At 42.1% G+C, this 23033-nt stretch overlaps 3 protein-coding genes across 7 annotated transcripts; all 3 read left to right on the top strand.

The window, feature by feature from the left end:
* The first annotated feature begins 215 nt into the window (after window positions 1-215).
* Window positions 216-9363, top strand: tbc1d17 (TBC1 domain family, member 17). Of its 5 annotated transcripts, none has more exons than XM_056407689.1 (19): window positions 216-320; window positions 1491-1586; window positions 1669-1746; window positions 1832-1943; window positions 2675-2858; window positions 2943-3054; window positions 3208-3378; window positions 3454-3579; window positions 3660-3763; window positions 4216-4310; window positions 4392-4508; window positions 4844-4944; window positions 5056-5155; window positions 5237-5334; window positions 5963-6079; window positions 6164-6250; window positions 6334-6521; window positions 9036-9058; window positions 9158-9363. In XM_056407689.1, exons 1-17 carry the CDS (start codon window positions 294-296, stop codon window positions 6511-6513), a joined length of 1905 nt encoding a protein of 634 aa, XP_056263664.1. In that variant the 5' UTR covers window positions 216-293; the 3' UTR covers window positions 6514-6521; window positions 9036-9058; window positions 9158-9363. The 5 variants fall into 5 exon arrangements, with proteins under 5 accessions (XP_056263664.1, XP_056263663.1, XP_056263662.1 ...); XM_056407688.1 differs by having other exon boundaries at window positions 9036-9070; XM_056407687.1 differs by having other exon boundaries at window positions 9036-9363.
* On the top strand, window positions 9036-15429 carry ccndx (cyclin Dx). The gene is made up of 5 exons (XM_056407690.1): window positions 9036-9114; window positions 12552-12854; window positions 13485-13700; window positions 14376-14681; window positions 14811-15429. Exons 2-5 carry the CDS (start codon window positions 12552-12554, stop codon window positions 14961-14963), a joined length of 978 nt encoding a protein of 325 aa, XP_056263665.1. The 5' UTR covers window positions 9036-9114; the 3' UTR covers window positions 14964-15429.
* A 288-nt stretch (window positions 15430-15717) lies between these two features.
* nucb1 (nucleobindin 1) lies at window positions 15718-21484 on the top strand. Its single transcript, XM_056406815.1, has 13 exons — window positions 15718-15799; window positions 16662-16788; window positions 16873-16980; window positions 17060-17192; window positions 18124-18227; window positions 18631-18816; window positions 18891-18981; window positions 19573-19631; window positions 19753-19845; window positions 19920-20009; window positions 20355-20525; window positions 20606-20723; window positions 20818-21484. The coding sequence occupies exons 2-13, from the start codon at window positions 16666-16668 to the stop codon at window positions 20889-20891; spliced, it is 1350 nt and encodes a 449-aa protein (XP_056262790.1). The 5' UTR covers window positions 15718-15799; window positions 16662-16665; the 3' UTR covers window positions 20892-21484.
* Window positions 21485-23033: the final 1549 nt, after the last annotated feature.

Raw genomic sequence — 23033 nt, 5'->3', positions numbered from 1 at the left:
TTTATTGACTACTAATTCGCAGTTGTGTCTCATACCGATTTCTACCAATATCTGACGCATTCAAATTGACCGCGAGGTACATTCTGGAACGTTTTGGGTGAGTCACGTGACGCTCAAGTGGATTTTTAAACAGCCGTCAACGCGACTCTATCTTTCTACGGCTCTGCTCGCGGTCTTGTGTTGACCTCCAGTGTCCAGGGGGCGGGGCTCTGCTTAAACAGGAAGTATGACGTAACGTTTATTTTGGTGAAGAAGAAAAAGCGACGCCGAGGCAGAGGTGACGGGATAACAAAATGGAGCAAAACGTTGAGGATTACAAGGTATTCATTTATAATATAATATATCATAAAAACGTGTGACTGCTGACAACTGTCCCTCCTCGCGACTGCGACGTTTTCTTTGGGCGAAGCTCCTCGCGCTTGTTGTCGCTGTTAGCTTATTGTTTATACTTCAAGCTAGCCGACGGCTCTGTTGTCACCTGACGGGACAGCAGAGCTGGAGGTTTGATCCATAACCAGTCGAACCAGCAACGGGAGCCGACACCGGGTCTCTGTCGTGGTCCAACGTTCACCTGACAGACCTGTTGTCACGTGACACGCGTGTGTTTTCAAGCCCGTTGTTGTGTGATCACGTGACCACAGGTGATTCATTTCACACTGTCGTGGTGGTCGTTTACTCTTTGTTTTTTAGTGTCATCAGTATGTCCTGATTTCATGGCCAGATGTAGAACCTCCTCACTCTGTTGTTTGTGTGTTTGTTTACATTTTTGCACTATTGTTGTTTCTTAATTTAATATATTAGATTACATTTAAAAAATATATATTGGGTATTTTTCATATTTAATAATATTCGATTACAATTTTTAAATATATATATTGGGTATTTTTCATACTTAATAATATTCGATTACAATTTTTAAATATATATATTGGGTATTTTTCATATTTAATAATTTTCCATTACAATTTTTTAATATATATATATATTGTGTTTTTCATATTTAATAATATTCGATTACATTTTGTCAAATATATTGTGCGTTTTTCATATTTAATATTATTCGATTACATTTTTTAATATATATATATTGTGTGTTTTTCATATTTAATATTATTCGATTACATTTTTTGGCAAATATATTGTGCGTATTTCTGTATTGTATATATAAATGTTACTGTAGGAAAACAAATCCCCCTTTGAGGGATTAATACAGTGTCTATCTATCTAATTATCTATATATTTATCTATCTATCTTGCTCATGATCTATCTATCTAATCATCACTAACACCATTGTAACGCATCCAAAATTAGTTCTTTAATAAAAGGTTGATCATTTCAGCTTTTGTGTTGTTGCTTTTCTTTTCTATTCTTCGTCATGTATACTTAAGTACAGTTGATACACTTGGTTGGATACAAACAAGCAATTTGAAGCGTCACGATCAGCAGATTAATAGATAAAAAATAATCATTTATGTTTCTTCTTCCTCAGCTCATATTTGAGAAGGAGGGCGTTTACCTGCACACAAATGCAAAGAAGAGTAACCAGGACACGACCATCCCGGGGTTCATCCGCATTGTGGAGCGGGTAAGTGGAGTTGTTTTGAGACGCATGAAGCCTGCAAATGAAAAAGGAAACAACGTTGTTAAAGCGTGCGCTTGTTTTTTAGGCCGGCGTGCCCGCTTTAGAGTGGAGCCCCCTGGAGGATGGAGGCCGTAGTGCACCGGCTGTACTCTACACCAAAAAGGTCAGGAATCATCTCCACGCTACAAATAAGAGTGTATTGTTATTTTTTATACATCTCTGATATAACTTCATATCTTACTTCTTAGGACAGAGACGGAGGAGAGGAGGATATGAACTTTGACCCCGGCTACGAGCCGGACTGGGCCGTCATCAGCACAGTGAAGAGAGACCGGGAGCAGGTCCCCGTCAGAGACTCAGGTGACATTTAAAAAAAAACATTTTTTTTAGTCTGTCGCTTTTGGGGGGCCGACGGTTTACAGGGTTCGTACGGTCATGGAAAACCTGGAAAAGTCCTGGAATTTGAAAATGGTTATTTCCAGACCTGGAAAAGTCATTAGATCCCAAAATATTAGAAAAAAGTAATGGAAAATTATTATATTGAAATGATCATTCACGCAGAGTTTGAAGTAATAATATGTTTTTTTAAAAAGATGCTCACAATGTAACTTTTAAATGTTTCGCGCTGCGAGTGAACGCACCTTAACTGAAGAGTTCGGTTGCCATAGCAACAGTAGCTCAGGGAGGCGGTCCGTGTAATCCTCTGTCAGGGGAGTTTAGATTTAACCATGTTGGCTACATATCGTCACTTTACTAAAATAATGGCCAACGTCATTGTTACAGTTTTTTCAGAAAACACAAAAAAAATGTTACCACATATTGATGTGTATATGATATTGTGATATATTAAACGACAGGGGTAGAGTCACATGATGTGTTCAACTGAGGATGTAGAGTTGGCCGGTATCATGAGATGATTCAGGCAAAACAATATCTTTTGTTAAAAAAGGACTTGGGCCATTATTTTAGGAAGGTGGAATAGTAAAATGGTCGTGGAAATTTGGTTTTAAGTCATGGAAATCCACTGGTCGACATGTGTCTGATCCCTGGGTCTAAATGAAACTATACGTCCCCCCCCCCCCCCCCCGCAGGTCTGTGGTCGTTCTCGCTGGCCCTCTCGGAGCTGTACTCCCTCCGGAGGGCTCGCATCTCTCTGGGGAAGAACTTCCTGGTGCTGACGAGTCGAGGGGGCCACCCGCTGCCCGCCCTGCACTTCCACCGCGGAGGCACCCGGGAGCTTTTCAGCGCCCTGCAGCGCTACATCATGCTGGACCAGTGAGTACCGCCCCGACTCCGGTGGAGCCGGCGCCGTAAATACGTGAACGCCGTCAAACGGTTCCCTCTTGCTGTCGCCGCCAGGTCGCCGGTGGACGGGCGCCTCTTCCTCGCCTACCCTCACGACTCGGGCGCTCTCTCTCAGTCCTTCGAAAAGCTGCAGCTGCTCGACGACGGAGGCGTCGATCTCGTTTCGGTGATTCATAAAATGATTTCATCCATGAGCTTGTTAATCAATAATACGACGACACACACTGGTGGTCAAAGTCCCGTACGCTCGGTGAGGAGGCGCGTGAGGAGATATCACAAGTACAGATAACAACCTGTGTGTGTGTGTGTCCTGGCTCAGAGGTTCATCCACGACCCGTACGCCACCACGTTCGGCGGATTCTCCAAAGTCACCAATTTCTTCAAAGCGGCCCTCAAACCTCCGGGCTCCCCCGGCCACTTCCGCACCGCCCAGGATCCCAGTTTGCCCCACCAGTGCGACGAAGAGCCCGGCTTCGAACTCATCAACTGTGTAAGAGACGACAACAACAACGACAAAAAGAGCAATTTTGACGGCTCGTTAAGTGGTGTGTGTCTTTCCGCTCAGGGCGTGGCGCTCGGGCCCAGACCGGACGTGACCAGAGGAGAGCCGCTGGACCAATGGGACGAATTCCTGGACCCAGAGGGGCGAGTGAAGAACCCGGAGAAGATCAAAGAGCTCGTATTCAGAGGGGTGAGGCAGGAGAAACAGCGACGGTACGTCTGCTGTGAGGAGGACACACGGTTTACTCTTGTGTGTGTTTTCGTTCCCAGGGTGTCACACCGTTCCTGCGGAAGGAGGTGTGGAAGTTCCTCCTGGGCTTTTACCCGTGGGACAGCACCGCCAAGGAAAGAGAGGACATCCTGCGGCTCAAGACGTGAGTGTTGTTGTTATGACAACGCTGTCAGCAACACTTCCTAATGGTTAAATGAATATGTGTTACAACTGTGTCATCAAACAATGTAGAATGTGTGAGTCAGTGCACTCTAGAGGTGTCCTTAGGTGTGTGGTGTTACTTTTGGACATCCACTGGCCCTCTTTGCCGCTTCATGTTTATCATGCAGCGAGACTCGATCTTCCCATCTGACGCTGGTGTTCTATAACGTTTCCTAATGTTGGAATAACGTGTTCATAACACTGTTTTTTCAGTCTTCAGATGGTAAACATGGGCTCGGGGGAGGGGCAGGAACAAGTCTCAGTTCTCTTATTCGGCCAAAAGCTGTTTCTGTTTTCTTCTTCTTGTAAATTTCGACCAGGAGCATGATGGGAAATGTAGTCTTTTTAAAAATATCCTTTCAATGGGTTATGACGCCTTTTCTCTGTCCGCAGGGACGAGTACTTCAGAATGAAGGTGCAGTGGAAGTCGGTTGGTGAAGAGCAGGAGATGAGGAACTCCCTCCTCAGAGGATACAGAAGCCTGATAGGTCGGCCCCGCTGTCCGTTGTGAGAACAGAAGACGTGTTGATGCGATCGGCCCGTTGTTTGAACTGTCTTTTGTTCTGCAGAGCGAGACGTCAGCAGGACGGACCGACACAACACGTTCTTCTCCGGGAACGACAACCCAGGACTGACTCTGCTGCACGACGTGCTGATGACGTACTGCATGTACAACTTTGATCTCGGTATGCGTTTCTTCACTGATACAGATGTAACAGGAAGTAACCGGAACGTTGCAAGTCTTCGCAAGGGATGTCATTTAATAATATCTCCTTGAGGAGAATTTAATTAAATTATTTTGTATTGGTATTTCTTTAATTTCTTTTCTTTTATTTATGCATTTATTTTATTTATGCATTTATTGTATTCATTTTATAATTTGTTTTGTACATTTAATTTTGTTTTAATTTAATTGTTTTATTTATTTTATTATTTTAAATGAGTTATTAAAACAAGAGAAATGCATTCAGTCTTAAGTAATCTTCATGTGACCCTCACACCTGCGCTTCCATCTGTCCAGGTTACGTCCAGGGGATGAGCGACCTCCTGTCTCCTCTCCTCTTCGTCACCCAGAACGAGGTGGAGTCCTTCTGGTGCCTAACGGGCTTCATGGCGCTGCTGGTGAGTAGAGACGCTTCCCTCTGCCTCCAGAAACAAGTCTAGTTTTGGCTCTCACTTCCTCTACTTCCATTGTAAATACAAGTAAATAAAGAGTCTCTTTCCCCTCCGCAGCACCAGAACTTTGAAGAGTCTCAGGAGGCCATGAAGAAGCAGCTCCTCCAGCTTAGCATCCTGCTGAAGGCTCTGGACCCGGAGCTATGCGACTTCCTGGGTGAGTCATGCTGACGCCCGACCGGATCCGAGTCGAGTGAAGTGAAGTTGTTGGTGAAAACTTTTCTCTTCTGCCCGTCAGACTCTCAGGACTCCGGCTCTCTGTGCTTCTGCTTCCGCTGGCTGCTCATCTGGTTCAAGAGGGAGTTTTCCTTCGAGGACATCCTCACCATGTGGGAGGTGAGTGGGCCACAGTATATATATATATATATATATATATATATATTCAATTTAGTCATTCAAATATATATTTATAGAAATACAAATTGAATTGTTATTTATAAACATTTAATTATCAACACATTTATTTATTTATAGATATATTGATACATAAATAAATTTTATTTATTTATTAATTATTACTTTTATTGTCATATTTATATATATATATCATAATTTTGACAATTACATTTATATATTTTTATAAACATATATAAATAAATAAATGTATTGACAATTCAATTTAGTTATTAATTTAATTGTCACAAATTGATGATATATATATATTTATATACATCATCATAGTTTTGACAATTACATTTAAATATTTATATATATATTTATATATAATTAAATAAATATATTGACAATTACATTTATTTATTCATATATATATATGATGATGGGCACCTTCTTAATGCTTCATATTAAGTCGTGAAGACTGTTCATACAAAGTTTTTGGAAAACAAATAGGTAAAGAAAAAAAAAGGTTAAAGTTCTTCTGCATGAAAATTTAATTTAAAAACGCTAAATAGTGTAAAAAGTGCATCTCATCTCTTAAATAAGTAACATGCTTCTTCCCCCTCAGGTGCTCTGGTCCGGTCTACCCTGCGACAACTTCCACCTGCTCATCGCCTGCTCCATCCTCGTGTCCCAGAGAGGCGAGCTGATTGGCTCAGACCACGACTTCAACACCATCCTGAAGGTGAGCGCCGAGTGTGCGTGTGTGTATGTGTGTGAGTGTGTGTGTGTTGCCACTCTGTCTACAACTCAACCCTCTGCTCCGCAGCACATCAACGAGCTCACCATGAAGCTGGACCTGCAGACCGTCCTGCGAGGAGCGGAGTCCATCTTCCTGCAGCTGACCCAGTGCAAGGTAGGAGACGAGGCCTCCGCCGGTCCTTCACGGGCCGAGCCTCGCTGGTTCCTGACCTCCTGACCTTCCCCCTCCTCCCTCAGGAGCTCTCCCTGAAGGTGCAGGAGGTCCTGGGTCTCTACATCCCGTCCAGCTCCGAGGAGGACAGCCCGGACTCCTCCCAGGCCAGCGAGACGCGACGCCTCCTCGCCTCCTCGCCGGCCGGAGCCTCTTCTTCTTCTTCTTCTTCTTCTCCCGCGGCGCGCGTTCCCACCTATCCTTAAACCTGCAGGTCAGCCGGGGGAACTGAAATACATGGACGATCTTTATATGAAAATAAACTCTCTCTATATATATGTATATATACATATACAGGACTGTCTCAGAAAATTAGAATATTGTGATAAAGTTCTTTATTTTCTGTAATGCAATTAAAAAAACAAAAATGTCATGCATTCTGGATTCATTACAAATCAACTGAAATATTGCAAGCCTTTTATTATTTTAATATTGCTGATTATGGCTTACAGCTTAAGAAAACTCTAAAATCCTATCTCATAAAATTTTAATATTTCCTCAGACCAAGTAAAAAAAAGATTTATAACAGCTGAGTGTTTGTCAAGGCTCAGGAAACCCTTGCAGGTGTTTCGAGTTAATTAGACAATTCAAGTGATTTGTTTAATACCCTACTAGTGTACTTTTTCATGATATTCTAATATTTAGAGATAGGATATTTTAGTTTTCTTAAGCTGTAAGCCATAATCAGCAATATTAAAAGAATAAAAGGCTTGCAATATTTCAGTTGATTTGTAATGAATCCAGAATGCATGACATTTTTGTTTTTTTAATTGCATTACAGAAAATAAAGAACTTCATCACAATATTCTAATTTTCTGAGACAGTCCTGTATATAGACTGTATTATGATGGAATGAAGAATGTTGTTACCATTGGTCGGAGACAGGGGGCGCTGTTGAGGCTCTTTTCTTTTATGAATGTTTACCAAGATGTTATAGAAACACGCTCCTCCTTTTTCTTTCTGTGTGTTGCCGTCCTCCTTTTCCATCACAGCCTGTCTCCTCCTCCTCCTCCTTTACCTCCTGACACGTTATATTTACGTCCGCCTCGCTCCACCGTTCCTCCGACGGGTGAAGAAGATGAAGGAAACCTCGTTGCTGTGATGTCATCAGCCGACTGCATGCCTTATAGTTTGTTTTTAATCCCCTGTAATTATCCACATGATGTCATCACGTATTCATCCGCTGATTCTTTCCAAATAAATGGTTGAATTTGAAGAAGCGGGATATTTTATACATAATTTTTTTCTGCAGATCTGCTCACATCCAGGATCCAACGTAATTATTTACTGGTATCACATTTAGACTCATTGATTATGAATGGGGTTGATGGAAATTTGATCATAAGATTAAATCAACAGATAAAATTAAACATTTGAAGCATTTCAGACCGTTTTAGCGAGCTGTGCCTAATAAACTGGCAGCTGAAGTTTAAGCTGGTTTGTAATGCAAGTCTCTGGATGGGCCTTTTATTTAATTAATTATATATATATTTGTTTTCCTTTTCTTTTTTTCTAAATATATATATTTCTTTAATATATATATCTATATATTTTTTCTAAATATATATATTATTTTAAATATATATGTATATACAGTATATGCATCGAAAGCATCATCAGGAAAATACAAAATTACACCACAAAAGTCAAACGGAACAATTACAAAATCATAAATTCAAAAAAATATAGCTTCCAAAACGCCACAAATATGAAATTAAATGCAAAATTCAACAGGTAAAACTCAAGAAACTGACCATGAAACTCAAAGACAAGCGGCGGATCTTTAATTAATATCTCTTTCACCTTGATTTCAATTAATCCCAATATTTTAAAACTCTTAATACGGTGCATCGGACTTGAAAAATGTTGTGATGTTCTGTGTAAATATGTCAAATTATTTAAGTTGAGAGCGGGAGACATTGCCAAATATTTGCTTCTGTTAAACGTAAAATGAAAGATGTAACTGTCTTAATATTTCGGTATTTATTTATTCCTGTGCCTTAAGTTAAGACAGAAATAATTCCTTTAAATGTTGTTTGAAGTAGGATAAAGTGTAATTCATGAAAAAAAGGTCTTCTAGATGATGAATAACAGATCAAACTCTGAAAATGAATCATCTGAGTGTAACAGTAGCGACTGTTTGTTTAAGTGGTGTCTTAACTTTGTGAGCTGGTTAAGCTCCGCCCCCTTCTCTCTCCTCCTCCCCCTCCAGCAGGTGTCCTGTGTGTGAGGCCCTCTGTTCTCCACTGTCCCGGCAAATGAGCTGGAAAATGAGGGGCGGTAGAGCCACGCCCCCCCCCCCCCTTCTCAGGACCTCCTTTTTGGCTGGTCCCCCCCCCCCCCTGTTTGAATACAGCTGCGACATGTATGAATTTAGCAGGGTGCTTAAACAGGCCCGCCGATCTGTCACCCCCAGCCCCAACCTGACCTCCGGAGGCCGACTCACTCTCGGCCCTCATTCAGACTCAATCTGCTTTCAGAGCCGCTCGCATTAGTCGACAGCTTTAAACCCGAATGCTCTCACAATCGACTTCTCGTTAGAGGGTCAGAGTCACGAGGCTCCAGAACCACCAGAGAGACCGCCTTGCACAGGGTCTTCTCGTCCCTGGTTGTCTCTTACTTTGCAGATTAAATGGGATTAAAGTGAGTTTCTTAAAGTGAGTTTATTAAAGTGAGTTTCTTAAAGTGAGTTTCTTAAAGTGTGTTTTCCTCGTGTTTTTATCTGCAGACTTCATCATCCTCACGTCCCCGGTGAGTTTTTCGGTGAGCGGTCGTCGTCAGACACGAAGAGGCCTTTCTTGCCGAAGGTAAAACGTAGTTCCCTCTGACCTCTGTGACCTCCTGCTACAGAGTCGCTTCCTCCGGGACGATGACGTCGGCTCTGCAGGCCCAAAAAATACATCTCATAACACTCATTTGTGCAATAAAATATCTTCATTTGCACGTCAACTATTTACTTTACCTTTTCTTCTTAATTGCTCAATGTAACTAATTTATCTTTCTATGTTTTTAAATTTTTGTAAATTTTTTATCTCACATATAAAACTCTTTGGCTCTTTTTGTTTCAGACGCATTGTTTTTTATTTAAATGAAGGAATTCCAGCTATGTGCATCAGGCAGTGAGCACATATGGCAGCATGCTGTTCAGCACCATTGTGTTGTTATTTATTATTATTAAACAAAATAATTTTAGGGTGGATTTTCTTTTAAAAAACATATACAAAAATATAATGCCTTTTATCCTTATATGTATTAACGGCTACAGCGGTGGAATGTAACTTTTTCACATTAGAGGTATTTTTATTGTTTCTGCAACTTTAAACTTCTATTTGACGACACTTCAGAGAGAAATACTGCACACTTTACTCAAATATGACAGGTGGTTATCGATTAAAACACTTTAAGTATTAGCAGTAATAATAATCATATAATGTAATATGTAATTAGTACAAAACTCTTGATACATTTCTTTTGCTAATTGAATAAAATACAATTAAACGACTAAGTAGCCATATATATATCTATATATATCTATATATAGATATATATATACATCCTGACGATGCACACGCACACATATAAAGAAATAAAAAAGGACATATTTAAATAGAGAAAATATGTAATTGCTGAGAACTATAAACTATGATTATAATTGTGTACTTTTAAGACTTCTCCTTCTAAAAAATATTTATTCTGCTAAAATGACGTCTGTAACTTTAAATAAACTTTAAATTCATGATAATCTCATTTCGTTGTGCTCAAATACTACTAATGTGTTTGTTGTCGTCACAGATAAGTAACTTTTGAACCTGACTGGTGAGGGTTGGATGAATAATTGATGCTCGGCTGAAATCAAGTCGTCCATTTAAAGTCAGTTTGAAAGGCGACGGCATTGAAGACCCTAATGTGTGAAGAGCACCTGTAATGAGTGTCACTGGCAATCTGTATCCTCTCCATTGTGACCACCAGAGGAGTCCCGGGGGAGTGTGTGGAAAGTGTGTCTGCTGCCTGCCCGTCGGTGTGTGTGTGTGTGTGTGTGGGGGGGGGCAGCAGCAGGCAGAAGGCCAGGGGCCTGTTGTCTGACACTGATTTGTAAAGGGAGGCAATACGGCTCATTGACCTGCCGGCTCCACTGTCTGTTGCACCGCGCCCGGCCCTCCTCGAAACACGGCCACCAGATTGTGGGGTGGGAGGGTGAGGGGGGGGGGGGGGCAGAGGGCTACAGGTTGCTTTGACAATGACAAAAACCTCAGAGACGAGAAGATGCAGAGCGAACACGTTCATATTTAAAAAAGTGTTTATTTTATTTATTTATTACCTATTTATTTCTTCTTATTTTTTTAAGAATCAGAATTCAACTTATTGTCCAAATAGACAATCTATACATAAAATTAAATTAAAAATTAAAAAATGTAAACAATCTTAAATAATTAAAAAATATATGTATGTATTAATTTTATATGATTTAATTTTCTAACTTTTATTTCTGAATTAATTTCTATTTTTTAAATTATATTTGCCTTAATTTTAATTGCCATGCTTTGGTGAACTTTTGCATAAACCATAAATAAATATATATAATAGTACAAAATAGAGAAATATTTAGAATTACAATTTGAAGTATAAAAAGTTAATATGTACATTGTAACTATTCATCTTATATTATATTTTGTTCTTATTATTTTGTTCCCAAACTGTCAGGCTTGTAATTCCTTGAGGCAAAACTAAAATCTTTTTTCATCCCCTCATCAAAAAACTATTTTAAACTAATGATTATTTTAGCTCCCTGATGTTTAGAGGTTTGTTTAGTTAAATATGTATTTATTATTCATTTCATGTTAAATACATAATTAATATAATTAATACATATTTCAGCTCTGTTTACCTTCAATATTGGGGAAATATTAAACAAATATAGAAATAATTCTTTAAATTTTTTCAGAAAAATATATATACTTTTTTAATTAATGAAAAATATAATAATATTTCTAATAATATTCTGGCCGAGGATTAAATGTATAAATTTCAAAATAAAAGCACCAAATAAAACCACAAACAAAGATGAGATCTGAAAGGTAAACAACAAACAAACCTTTTATGATTGCGATGCCCAATCAACCCACTTAAAACTCGACTTTATGACCCAAGAGGGCAACAACTATATTTTTTAATGAATATTGTTTCCATCACTTAATAATTGTACTGGTCAATCAAAGTTTATCCTGTAAAGTAGAAAAAACATGGACATACTTGTATTAATCTTTTCAGAAAAATATATATACATTTTTAATTAATGAAAAATATTATAATATTTCTAAGAATATTCTGACCGTGAGTTAGATGTAAAAGTTTCAAAATAATAGCATTAAATAAAACGACAAATAACAAACCTTTTTTCTTTCATGAAAAAAAGTACAAATACATATTTGAGTATCTCTTAAAGAGAAAGGGAAATATATATATATATATATATTTTAATTAACGAAAAATATAATAATATTTCAAATAATATTCGGGCTGAGAATTAAATGTAAAAGTTTCAAAATAAAACCACCAAAAAACCCTACAAATAACTAACTTAAAAATATATATATTTTTTCAACAACAAGAATGTTCCTTATGTGTCAATAAAAGTACAAATAAATATTTGATTATCTCTTAAAGAGAAACAAACTACTGAGTACATAAGACTACTGGTCCAGGCTGAACATCATCCAGACGTTGACACATCTCCCTGTAAACAAACACCCGCCTCCCCTTTGTCATCCAATCCCATTGTCACAGTCTGGAGATGACCTTTTTCTCTCCTCTTTTTTCTCTTCCTCCCTTCTCTCTTTCACTGTCGGAGACAAGCTGTTGCTCCGTCCCCTGCGGGCCACTCCCTCACTTGTCTGCTCCTCTTCTCCTCTCTCCTCCCTCCTCCTCCCCCCTCCTCCTCTCCCTTCCTTCTCCCTCTCCCCACCTGTTGAAGCAATTGTTGCGCGCGGACCACATTGTTGTCTTCTTATTATTTCATGTGACTCCAGAGGGTCCACGCCCCCTTTTTTTTCCTTCCACGCTCTCCTCTCTCTCTCTCTCTCCCCCCCTCTCTCCCTCCCTGCTGGGTATAAAGTCAGAGCCCATAGCTGAGTGGTGACATTCATCGGAGGAAAGCCCAAACTACAAACGGGTTCAGAGGGACACTAGCTGCTTTTTTTTTTTCTCATCCCATTTTGGACGTAATAAAAAAACAATATTCACACAGATGGACAGAAGCATGTCCGTGTCCCTGTGGTGCGAGGAGGCGGAGGAGGACCAGAGCCAGGACCGGGTCCAGACCGAGGACCGGGTCCAGACCGAGGACCGGGTCCAGACCGAGGACCGGGTCCAGACCGAGGACCGGGCCCCGTCTCCACTGCGAGCCGCCTGGGACCCCACGGTGTCCGGGCGCCGCGTCATCCAGAGGCTGCTCCGCGTGGAGGAGAGGTACTCGCCCTCCGTCCTCTACATCACCCTCATCCAGAGGGAGCCGGAGCGCCGGGAGGAGCTCGCCAAGTGGGCCCTGGAGGTATGAGAAGATTATATTACACGTAATAAATAAATGTTACATAGATAAATTATATTATAACAAATAAATTCAGTAGTTTACATTCTTAGTTTTCTTTTTAGATTTTTAAAAAAGTTTATTATTTGTGGCTTTATTTTTTTTGTGTGTGAAACTTTTACATTAAATACTCGGACAAAATATTATTCGAAATATTATCATATTTTTCCTTAATTGAAAAAGTATATATTTATATATATTAAACAAATTATAGAATTATGTCCATATTTTTAGACTTTACAGGATTAACCCATTTTTGAACTGGCTGTGATGCTGATGCATCTCTCCCTCTCTCGCTCTCTCTCTCTCTCTCTCTCTCTCTCTCTCTCTCTCTCTCTCTCTCTCTCTCTCTCTCTCTCTCTCTCTCTCCCTCTCTCTCTCTCCCTCTCTCTCTCTCTCTCTCTCTCTCTCTCTCTCTCTCTCTCCTCTCTCTCCTCTCTCTCTCTCTCCCTCTCTCTCTCCATCTCTCTCTCCATCTCTCTCTCTCTCCCTCCCTCTCTCTCTCTCTCCCTCTCTCTCTCCATCTCTCCCTCTCTCTCTCCCTCTCACCCTCTCTCCCTCCCTCTCGCCCTCTCTCCCCCCCCCCTCCTCCAGGTGTGCTGTGAGTGTGGCTGTGGCGAGGCCGTGTTCCCGCTGTGCGTCTCCCTGCTCGACCGCTTCCTGTCGGCGTCTCTGTCGGTCCCCGTGTCGCCGTACTGCCTCGCCGCCGGCTGCATCCTCATCGCCTCCAAGCTGGCGGAGTGCGACAACGTGACGGCCGACTCCCTCTGCGCCGCCGCCGAGTACAGCTTCCTGCCCGCCGGCCTCCGGGTGAGTGGCCGCTGGAAGCCCCCCCCCCCTCTCGGCCTCGTTGTTAAATGGAACAATCCAGAGGAGCCTGTGAGGTCATTTAAAGGGGGTTGTACTGTACAGCAGATGGAGAGAGCCCAAATGGATGACACTACTATATTTATGGGGGGAGTTTCTCCTGATCTGATGTGAGGTCAAAGGTCAGGGATGTCCTGTGTGTACAGATTGTTAAGCCGGCTGAGGATCATTCGTAAAATGTGATATTAGGCTAAACAAAATCAACTGAACTTATTTGGAAAAAACTGACACATGACAAAACATTTAGGGCTGTAACTACAAACTGTGTCACTTGCAATTAATCTGCCTTATGTTGCTGTTGAAGTTTTTGTCTTAATTGATTATTAAATGTCTCGTTTTGTTTGACAGAAATCTAAAAGACTTTATTTGATATAAAGAGAAGCTGAAACATGTTGTATTCGGCTCATGAACTACTTAAAATTATCAAAATAGTTGCTTTAAATGGTCAAATTGGCATCACTGATGAACTCTAATACAGACGTTAAGACGAGGATAAGAGGATAATATTGTTAATGTATCACGTTATATTATATTATACCACAGTGCACCTGCAATCCTGCAATCTCTTATCTCATCTTCTCCTTTTTTCCTAAACGCTCCCGTCTTCCCCTCCGGCAGGAGATGGAGCGCCTCGTCCTCGCCACCCTCCGATGGGACACGGCGGCGGTGACCCCGCAGGACTTCCTCCCGCACTTCCTGGCCTCCGTGGAGGGGCGAGGCGGCGGCGGCTCCTCCGACACCCTGCGGCGGCACAGCGACACGCTGGCCGCCATGTGCGCCTGCGACTCGCGCTTCCTCGGGGCGCCGCCGTCCGTCGTCGCCGCCGCGTCGCTGAACTGCGCCCTGCGGGGTCTGGGCAACAAGGGGCCCGCGCAGCTGGCGGCCATTTGTGAAGCTCTGGCGGAGCTCTGTCAGGCGGACCTGGTGAGTCTGAGGCTCTTCTCGGGGCCCAGTCTTCTGATTTAAGAATACCACACGTTCTCCAGAAAGTAATGTTCTCTCTCTCTCTCTCTCTCTCTCTCTCTCTCTCCCTCTCTCCGTCTCGCATCCCAGGTGGTGCTGCAGTGCTACAGCGACATGATCGAATACGCCCTCCGACAGCGGCTGAGGAGCGGCGTGCAGCAGGGCCCCGCGGAGAAGGAGGAGGAGGAGGTGGAGAACGAAAGGCCCGGGACGCCCACGGACATGAGAGAGGTTGATTTCTGAACACTGAATCAACTGTCAAGCAATCAACAAAGAAAAGTTCTTTAAAGTCAGTTTATATCAGTCAAACTGATGTAAATTGATCGCGACCTCAAAGTGCCCTGACATGTCTTGATATTTTAAATTATTTTATTGAGTGACTTAATTTATTGTTTTAAACTTTATTTATTTGTGAACAATTTTGCAGCTATCTGTTTATTTCTTGTTGCATGTGCCATATTTTCTATTATCTATTTATGTTCATTTTATTGTAGGCCTATAGATGTTATTTTTTGGGTTGCACAATATTTATACCTTTAATTTATTATTATTATTGTTATTATTATTATTATTGTTATTATTGTTATTATTATCATCACGTGCACTTGTTGACTCTTTTCTATGTTAATTTATTTCAACTTGCCATTTGTGTGTGGAATTAAATATACAACAGACCTATTTTTCAAAGCAATTAAACGTTTAAAACGTGTTTACTAATTGTGTGTTTTATTTCGTGTGTTACTTATCAATGGGGGAAATGCTGCCTTAACTTACTATTCATAGGGTAGTACTTCTGAGCTTCCACTTACGTTGATATTCATCTACTTTTCATTGAGACATAATTACCTCCGAAATGGAAAAATATAAAAGCACACATGTTTTCGACTGAAGGTCTTCTGACTTATTACAGATTCTAGTACGAATAAACATATTTTAAAAATAGGAAATAAACATTTGTCATTATCTCCCACGTTCCTGAAGGCATCATAACCTGCTGCAATTTCATGACGTCAATTTTATCCGACGCGGAATTCCGGTTCGTGTTTTGAGCATCAGGCGCATCACACACGTTCGTGAGGGTAAGATATCGTTAACTGAACGATATTTTGTGTTTATATCAACATTTATTCATTGTACATTTTAATATCGGTAGATTTTTAAAGGACGAATTCATATAAAACCGAGACGTAAGGAGGTAGAGGCCGTTTTCTGTAGCTAGCCACGGCTAACTGTTAGTACCTGTTCGCTTGTATCAACCTTTTAAAGACGTTATAATGTTAAACATGTCGTAGGAACGAAATAATTCGTGTAAACACGTGTTTTAATGTCACACATTAGGTTATAGAAAGATTTTGACCTCAACTCATCCGCATCCGTGTTGGCGTTTAAGCTAGTTTTAGATTTTCTAGCGACAGAAATGACCCTTTATAATACTTATATCCTCATTAAACCTTGTTTATTATAATAAGTGCTCCTGATGTCTTAAACTAAATGTGAGATGTTAATTCATCGTGCAAAATAAGTTTTTCCTGCTCAAAAATTGTAGCTCCGAGATCTGATTTTATTGTTTACGTCTAAAGAAAATAAGAGTATCTGACTTTTTACAAATCTTTCATGTCTCTCGGTAATTTCAGCTTACAATATTTACACCAGCCACCAACCTACGTCACTAAAACCCCCAAATTATGAGTTATCTTTGACATAACTCAAAACCTAGTGGGATATAAAGTGTGTCTGCCCCTTTAAATGAAGGTCTGGTCGTGTGGAGAATAAATAGTGTGTGACGTAATGTCCTCGTCTGGAGCCCTCGGGTCAAATCCAGCAAACTTGGTTCAGTTACAGAAGAAAATATGACGTAATCAAAAGCAGAATTAGACACAAATGTTTTTTTGTTTCTGTAGAATTTCTTTTAACCTCCTTTGTCGTCATTTTATTTTGAAGGAGGATGAACCTCTCACCTGGCTGGCTGCTGCTGCTCCTGTCCGTCTGCACCGGGGTCCGGTCGGTGCCCCTCGAACGCAGCGCGGACCGCAAGGAGGCCAAAGCGGACGTGCCGGAGGAGAACGTGGTAACGGCCTCGCACCGCCTCAGTCGTGTCCTTTAGGTTGAGATCCGGCTCGTTGTGAGTAACTTACCCTTCACCGCCTCGCAGGACACCGGGCTGTACTACGACCGGTACCTCAGGGAGGTGATCGAGGTTCTGGAGACGGACCCTCACTTCAGGGAGAAACTGCAGATGGCGAACACGGAGGACATCAAGGTCGGCGGGCCTTTCTTTTCCGACCCCGGCTCGCTTGCGGAGCTCCATCATCTCACGGTGGTTCTGTTCCCCCCGTCAGAACGGCCGCCTCAGTAAGGAGCTGGACCTGGTCGGGCACCACGTGAGGACGCGCCTGGACGAGCTGAAGCGGCAGGAGGTGTCTCGCCTCAGGATGCTGCTCAAGGCCAAGATGGACAGCACCAACACGCAGAGTGAGTGGACCGGAGGCCCGGTGGAGGCCCGGTGGAGGCCCGGTGGAGGCCCGGTGGAGGCCCGGTGGAGGCCCGGTGGAGAGCAGGTGGAGGCCCGGTGGAGAGCAGGTGGAGAGCAGGTGGAGGTGGAGGGGCCCGGAGGAGGTGCAGTGAGGCCTGTGGAGGCCCGGTGGAGGCCTGGTGGAGGCCTGGTGGAGTCATGGTTACAGAGATGGTTACTTAAGATTTCATTTAAAGATCTCCAGTGGAAAATTAGATGGTTGCCGTAGAAAAAAGAGACATTAATAATAACGTTTGAGGTCATAAATTATGTTTTTTTACTTGACATGTTTAAAGATCCCTTTATAAAATAAGAAATACTGTATTCAAACCAAACTGTAATATTTTTGCACTTATTTTGTTGTATTTCTACAAAAAAATTCCATTTGGCTAATCAACAGTTACACAACAATTAGATGGTTGGCGTAGCAAAAAGACACATTAATACTAATATTTAGGGTTATGTACTAAATCATACATTATGTCCAACCTGACATGTCGAAAGATCATTTTATAAATGAGAAATACTCTATTTAATCCAAATGTTGTACTCGTTAAAGCACTTTTTTTTAAAGTTACACACATGATCTGCTGAGTCGTCAATGTGAGCGGAGGTAAAGACTTGAAGGGAAGCAGATGGAGGAGAAACTAAACAACCGGAGCGTCCAGCTGCTCATATCAACTTCGCTTCTTCTATTGTTGCGTAATATCCCTTCATGCGGATCAGAATTTTCCCCCGAGCGGAGCAGATGGTTCAAAATGTTTTACTTTGAAAAATATCCTCATGAATGCAAGATCAGCCATGTTTTTTTTTTATTGCGAGGATGGAGCGAGAGCGATGTGTTCAGTGTGCGTGGGACATGATGGAACCCGCGTGTGTCTCGCTGTGAAGGCCTGCAGATGGACCACGCCTCCCTGCTGAAGCAGTTTGAACATCTGGACCCCCAGAACCAGAACACCTTCGAGGCCAAAGACCTGGAGCTGCTCATCACGACGGTGAGAGTGAGTGAGAGAGTGAGTGAGTGAGAGAGAGAGAGAGAGTGAGAGAGAGAGAGTGAGTGAGAGAGTGAGAGAGTGAGAGAGAGAGAGATGTGTTGCGTATGTTTATTTACGCAATTTGATTTAAAAGAATAAACATTTATATATATATTTAATCAAACTATTGTCTCATTCATTCGTGTCATTTAAGGTAAATATTCACAAAATGTTTGGTCATGGAAATTTGGTTTAAAGTCATTGGAAATTCATGGAAAATTCAAAATAATAGTCATGGAAAAGTCATTGAAGTTATGGAAATGTTATGGAAAAATCATTGGAAAAGTCATGGAAATCCGCGTGTCCGTGTCCGTGTGTGTGTGTGTGTGTGTGTGTGTGTGTGTGTGTGTGTGTGTGTGTGTAGGCCACCAAGGACCTGGAGAACTACGACGCCGAGAGGCACGAGGAGTTCAAGCACTACGAGATGCTGAAGGAGCACGAGCGGCGCGAGTACCTGAAGGGCCTAGACCAGGAGAAGAGGGAGCGGGAGGAGAGGAGGATGCAGGAGCTCAAGGACAAACACCGGCAGCACCCCAAGGTCAACGCGCCGGTACGTACCAACGGGGGCGGGGGGGGGTCTCCTGGACGCTCTCCTGACGCTCCTCCTCCTCCTCCTCTCCCCAGGGCAGCGTGGCTCAGCTGCGGGAGGTGTGGGAGGAGACGGACGGCCTGGACCCCCAGGAGTTCAACCCCAAAACCTTCTTCAAGCTGCACGGTGAACGCCCCTCCTCTTCATCGTGTGACTCTCTGTCCCGGCGTGAAGGGATGGGAATAAATCCTCCTCCTCTTCGTTTTATTCCTTTCGCTCCTCTTCCTCATTTTCTTTCTTTTCCTCTTCCTCATTTTACTCCTCCTCTTCCACATTTTCTTTTCTTCCTCCTCCCTTTTCCCCTTTTCTTTCCCTTCTTCCTCCTCATTTTCTTCCTCTTCATTTTCCCTCTTCTTCATTATTTTCGTCTTCATTTTATTTCTTTTCCTCTTCCTCATGTTCTTTCTTTTCCTCCTTTTCTTCCTCTTCCACATTTTATTTATTTGCCTCCTCTTCCTCCTTTTCCTCTTCTTTCTTTTCCTCTTCCTCATTTTATTCCTTTTCCTCATTATCTTTATTTCCCTTTCTTTATTATTATCTTCCTTGTGTTCTTCGTCATTTTCTTCCTTTTCCTCTTCCTCATTTTCTTCCCTTTCCTCCTCCTCTTTCTAATTTTCTTCCTTTTCCTCCTCTTCCTTCCTTCGCTTCCTCATTTTCTTTCTTTTCCTCTTCCTCATTTTCTTCCTTTTCCTCCTCTTCCTCACCCCCCCCCCCCAGACACCAATGAAGACGGCGTGTTGGACGAGCAGGAACTGGAGGCGCTCTTCACGAAAGAGGTAAAGAACCCAAAACTCGACGTTTTAACAAGTAAACTCATTAAAAGTGACTCGGACATCAAAGAGTGACAATCGCCATCTTCATCATCATCTTCGTCTTCTTCATCTTCTGTTCCGCCAGCTGGAGAAAGTCTACAACGCCAAGAACGAGGAGGACGACATGATGGAGATGGAGGAGGAGCGGCTGAGGATGAGGGAGCACGTGATGAAGAACGTGAGGCTCGACGACGTCATTTAAATAACTTTCTGTGGCCCGAATTTACCGAGTCCCGTCTCCGTGGTTACCAGGTGGACGCCAACGAAGACCGCCTGGTGACGATGGAGGAGTTCCTCAAGTCCACGGAGAAGAAGGAGTTCAGTAATGCCAAAGAGTGGGAGGTGAGGAGACGGGGGTTGTGGGTTCAAATCCCGGGGAAGCCGGTGAAGCTATTCTTCACCACGCCGCCTACAATACCCACAATGCAACGTGCCTGCGTTAATGTCGCCTGGAGCACAGATGGAGGAAGCAGCAGAGGTCTCAATTCTTCAACGTTTTTCAGATTGAACCGACAACCGAGTTTATACCTGCATCGTAAACGGGCGTCTGTAAATGTGCCGGAAGATACGAGCGTGGGCGCTGAGACTCGCCGGCGAACGCCATAATACGCATGTCTCTCCCAGTAGAGGAGGGTGTGTGCTGATGATGGGTTTTGTATAATAATAAAATGTCTTCACTCCCATAAGACTCTGGAAACCAGCCCGCTTTACACGGAGGAGGAGCTGCAGCGCTTCGAGGTCGACCTCCGGGACCGAGAGGAGGAGCTGAAGAGGAAGGCGGAGAACCTCCGTCAGCAGCAGGAGCTGCTGAAGGAGCGGGGCAAGGCCCTGGAGGCCCAGAGGAAAGAGTACCAGCAGGTAACTGGGGGGGGGGGGGGGGGGGACTTGGATCAGGTGATCAAAGATGATGATTCAAATGTTCGTTTTGACTCTTTCAGGCGGTGTTGGAAATGTCCCAGAGGCAGAAGGGGCAGCAGGCGGCAGACGGGCAGCCCCCCGCGGGTCCTAATGGAGAACTGCACTTCCAACCAGTGGCGCAGAAAGTGGAAGATAAAGGTGAGCCATCGTGAGACCTGACAAATGTGTTTTTGAAAAATACTATTCTTCTTCTATCTCAGTTTCTCTTTCTCTTCTTCTTCTTCTCTCTCAGTTGAACACCCGGCAGCCGAGGCCCAGAACAGCCTGCCTGCAGAGCCGCCACAGAATCTGCCCATACACACTTAGTGCAGCACGTCTGCACACACACACACGCACACACACACACGCACACGCGCACGCGCGATTTGCACTGACACACATATCCAGATGGGTTCCACGAGCTGGGGGGAGTGTATGTGTATAAATTCAGACAGAATTGGCTCGTGAATCCTCACACATTGTTCGTGTGTTCATCTCTGTGGTTTCAAGATATCAAAACAACGTATATATATATACAAAAATATATATATATAGTAAAGAAAATATTAAAAATACAAATCTATATATAAATCTATATTATTTATATATATTTTAAAAATCTATATATTTTTTATATATATAAAAAACTATGTTTATTTATATATATATTAAGAATATATATTTTTAAATATATATATGTATAACAACATATATATATATTTGTAAATATATCTTGTTATATATATTAATTATATATATATAAATATGTGTGTATATATACATGTATGTGTATATATATAATATATATACATACACAGTATGTATGTGTTTTCAGAAATCTTCAGTTTCATTAATGCTGGTCTTCCGTGTAAAATCAACATCTTTAAATAAAGACTTAATTTAAAAACCTGTAAACCAAACTACTTGAAATCAAAGTGTTTTTCTTTGGGTGGGTGGGGGGGCACACACTTTTAAATTAAGGGGGGGGGGGGGAGACAAGTTTGAACTATTCTCTCCGAAAAAAAATTCTCCCCATCGTCTTCCTGGAGAACGTCTTTCGGTCAGGAAGCTGTCGCCACGGTAACGAGACCAGCAATATGATGATTATGTGGCTTACCGAATATTCTAGTTTTAAAATGATGAAGCTGCAAAAAGGTCAACAACAAAATGAAATGCAGCAGGTTCTTAGGATGACGCAATCTCTCATTACATCTGTTCAATGTGTTGTAATTTTATATTTAGAGATTTGATGCAAACAAAATACTTGATACAGAATATAATACTTATTAATACAGTTGTGAATGTGTTTTTGTGCTCCAAGCCTCTTCTTCCTCCTCCTCTTCCTCATTTTCTTAATTTTCCTCCCCATTTTCTTCCTTTTCCTCCTCGTCGTCATTTTCTTCATTTTCCTCCTCATTTTCTTCCCGTACTTCTTTCTCTGTTTCTTCCTTTTCCTCCTCTTCCTCATGTTCCTCCTCCGCCTCCTCCTCCTGTCTCTTCACACACTGGGCCTGTTGTCCACTGTCATGTCTCCCTGGAGACCAGCTGATGCTTGTTGTTGTCCTGTTGATGAGATGCTCTCGGGGCATTCCTCCAACCTGCTGACCCCCCTCCCTCCTCCCCATGACCTCAGGCATCAGGGGTCATGGGGAGGGGGTGCCCTCCTCTCCTGGTGTCCACGCAGCTGCCACGTCGGCCCTGACGGAGGCGTCTCCGGGATCCTCCTTAATTTAGACATTTAATTAACCATAAACCTCTTTAAACTAAGCAAAAGTTTTTTTAAACGACATGAAAATCATCAAAATATTTCACATGAAAGAGAATCACAAGTGTGTGTTTGTGTGTGTGCAATTAATTAATTTGATTGCATGTTTTTTAGTGCATTGTTTTGCTTTTTAAAATGTAATATTACAATCTCATAACTCGCATTTAACGTGGATGCTCGGCTGTACATCGCCCTCTCTGAGGAGAACATTACGTCACCTCCCTCAGAGGCTTTAAGGCCCGCCTCCTCTGCGTTCTGATTGGCTGACAAACCTTTCATGACAGGTACGTTTTATACCACCGTAACGGCTGATTTTATTCATAAGAAAAACTGTCAAACATTTTTGATTATTTATTTATGTATTTAATCGTATTTTTTAATAGCTCATAGATCTTTGAAACTAAAAATACACTTTTAAAGTTGAATTTCTAGTTAATTTCAAGTTGTTTATTTCTGATTGTCAGTTTTTTATATTAAAGTTCCTTCTTTTTTTACACAAAGGGAGCCATGATGGTTCTTTAAAATGTGGACACGAGGGTTCAACCCATGTCTTCTCCTCACGGGCCGCCAGGGGGAGCACTTCAATCACATTATTTTCTTTGCAAGTTTTCGTGGACCACAGCGTGAGGATATCTGAACTAATGACGTCTTCCTCTGCAGGTGTGCATGTGTTCCGAGTTTTTAAGAGCAGCGCGAGGTGAGTT

The sequence above is a fragment of the Pseudoliparis swirei genome, chromosome 23 (genome assembly GCF_029220125.1).
Source record: "Pseudoliparis swirei isolate HS2019 ecotype Mariana Trench chromosome 23, NWPU_hadal_v1, whole genome shotgun sequence".
In the NCBI taxonomy this organism is placed as follows: Eukaryota; Metazoa; Chordata; class Actinopteri; order Perciformes; family Liparidae; genus Pseudoliparis; species Pseudoliparis swirei.
The sequence above is the reverse complement of the archived record's forward strand: the minus strand, read 5'-3'. Positions and strand labels throughout refer to the sequence as shown.

Bases quoted from the DNA above. Each gene is read 5' to 3' on its own strand.
- nucb1 (XM_056406815.1), top strand. From the start codon at position 16,666: ATGAACCTCTCACCTGGCTGGCTGCTGCTGCTCCTGTCCGTCTGCACC. The intron at 16,981-17,059 runs GTCGGCGGGCCT...TCCCCCCGTCAG, and splicing joins CGAACACGGAGGACATCAAG to AACGGCCGCCTCAGTAAGGA. The intron at 20,526-20,605 runs GTAACTGGGGGG...TGACTCTTTCAG, and splicing joins AGAGGAAAGAGTACCAGCAG to GCGGTGTTGGAAATGTCCCA.
- ccndx (XM_056407690.1), top strand. From the start codon at position 12,552: ATGGACAGAAGCATGTCCGTGTCCCTGTGGTGCGAGGAGGCGGAGGAG. The intron at 12,855-13,484 runs GTATGAGAAGAT...CCCCTCCTCCAG, and splicing joins TCGCCAAGTGGGCCCTGGAG to GTGTGCTGTGAGTGTGGCTG. The intron at 14,682-14,810 runs GTGAGTCTGAGG...CTCGCATCCCAG, and splicing joins AGCTCTGTCAGGCGGACCTG to GTGGTGCTGCAGTGCTACAG.
- tbc1d17 (XM_056407689.1), top strand. From the start codon at position 294: ATGGAGCAAAACGTTGAGGATTACAAG. The intron at 3,055-3,207 runs GTGATTCATAAA...GTCCTGGCTCAG, and splicing joins GAGGCGTCGATCTCGTTTCG to AGGTTCATCCACGACCCGTA. The intron at 4,311-4,391 runs GTCGGCCCCGCT...TTTGTTCTGCAG, and splicing joins AGGATACAGAAGCCTGATAG to AGCGAGACGTCAGCAGGACG.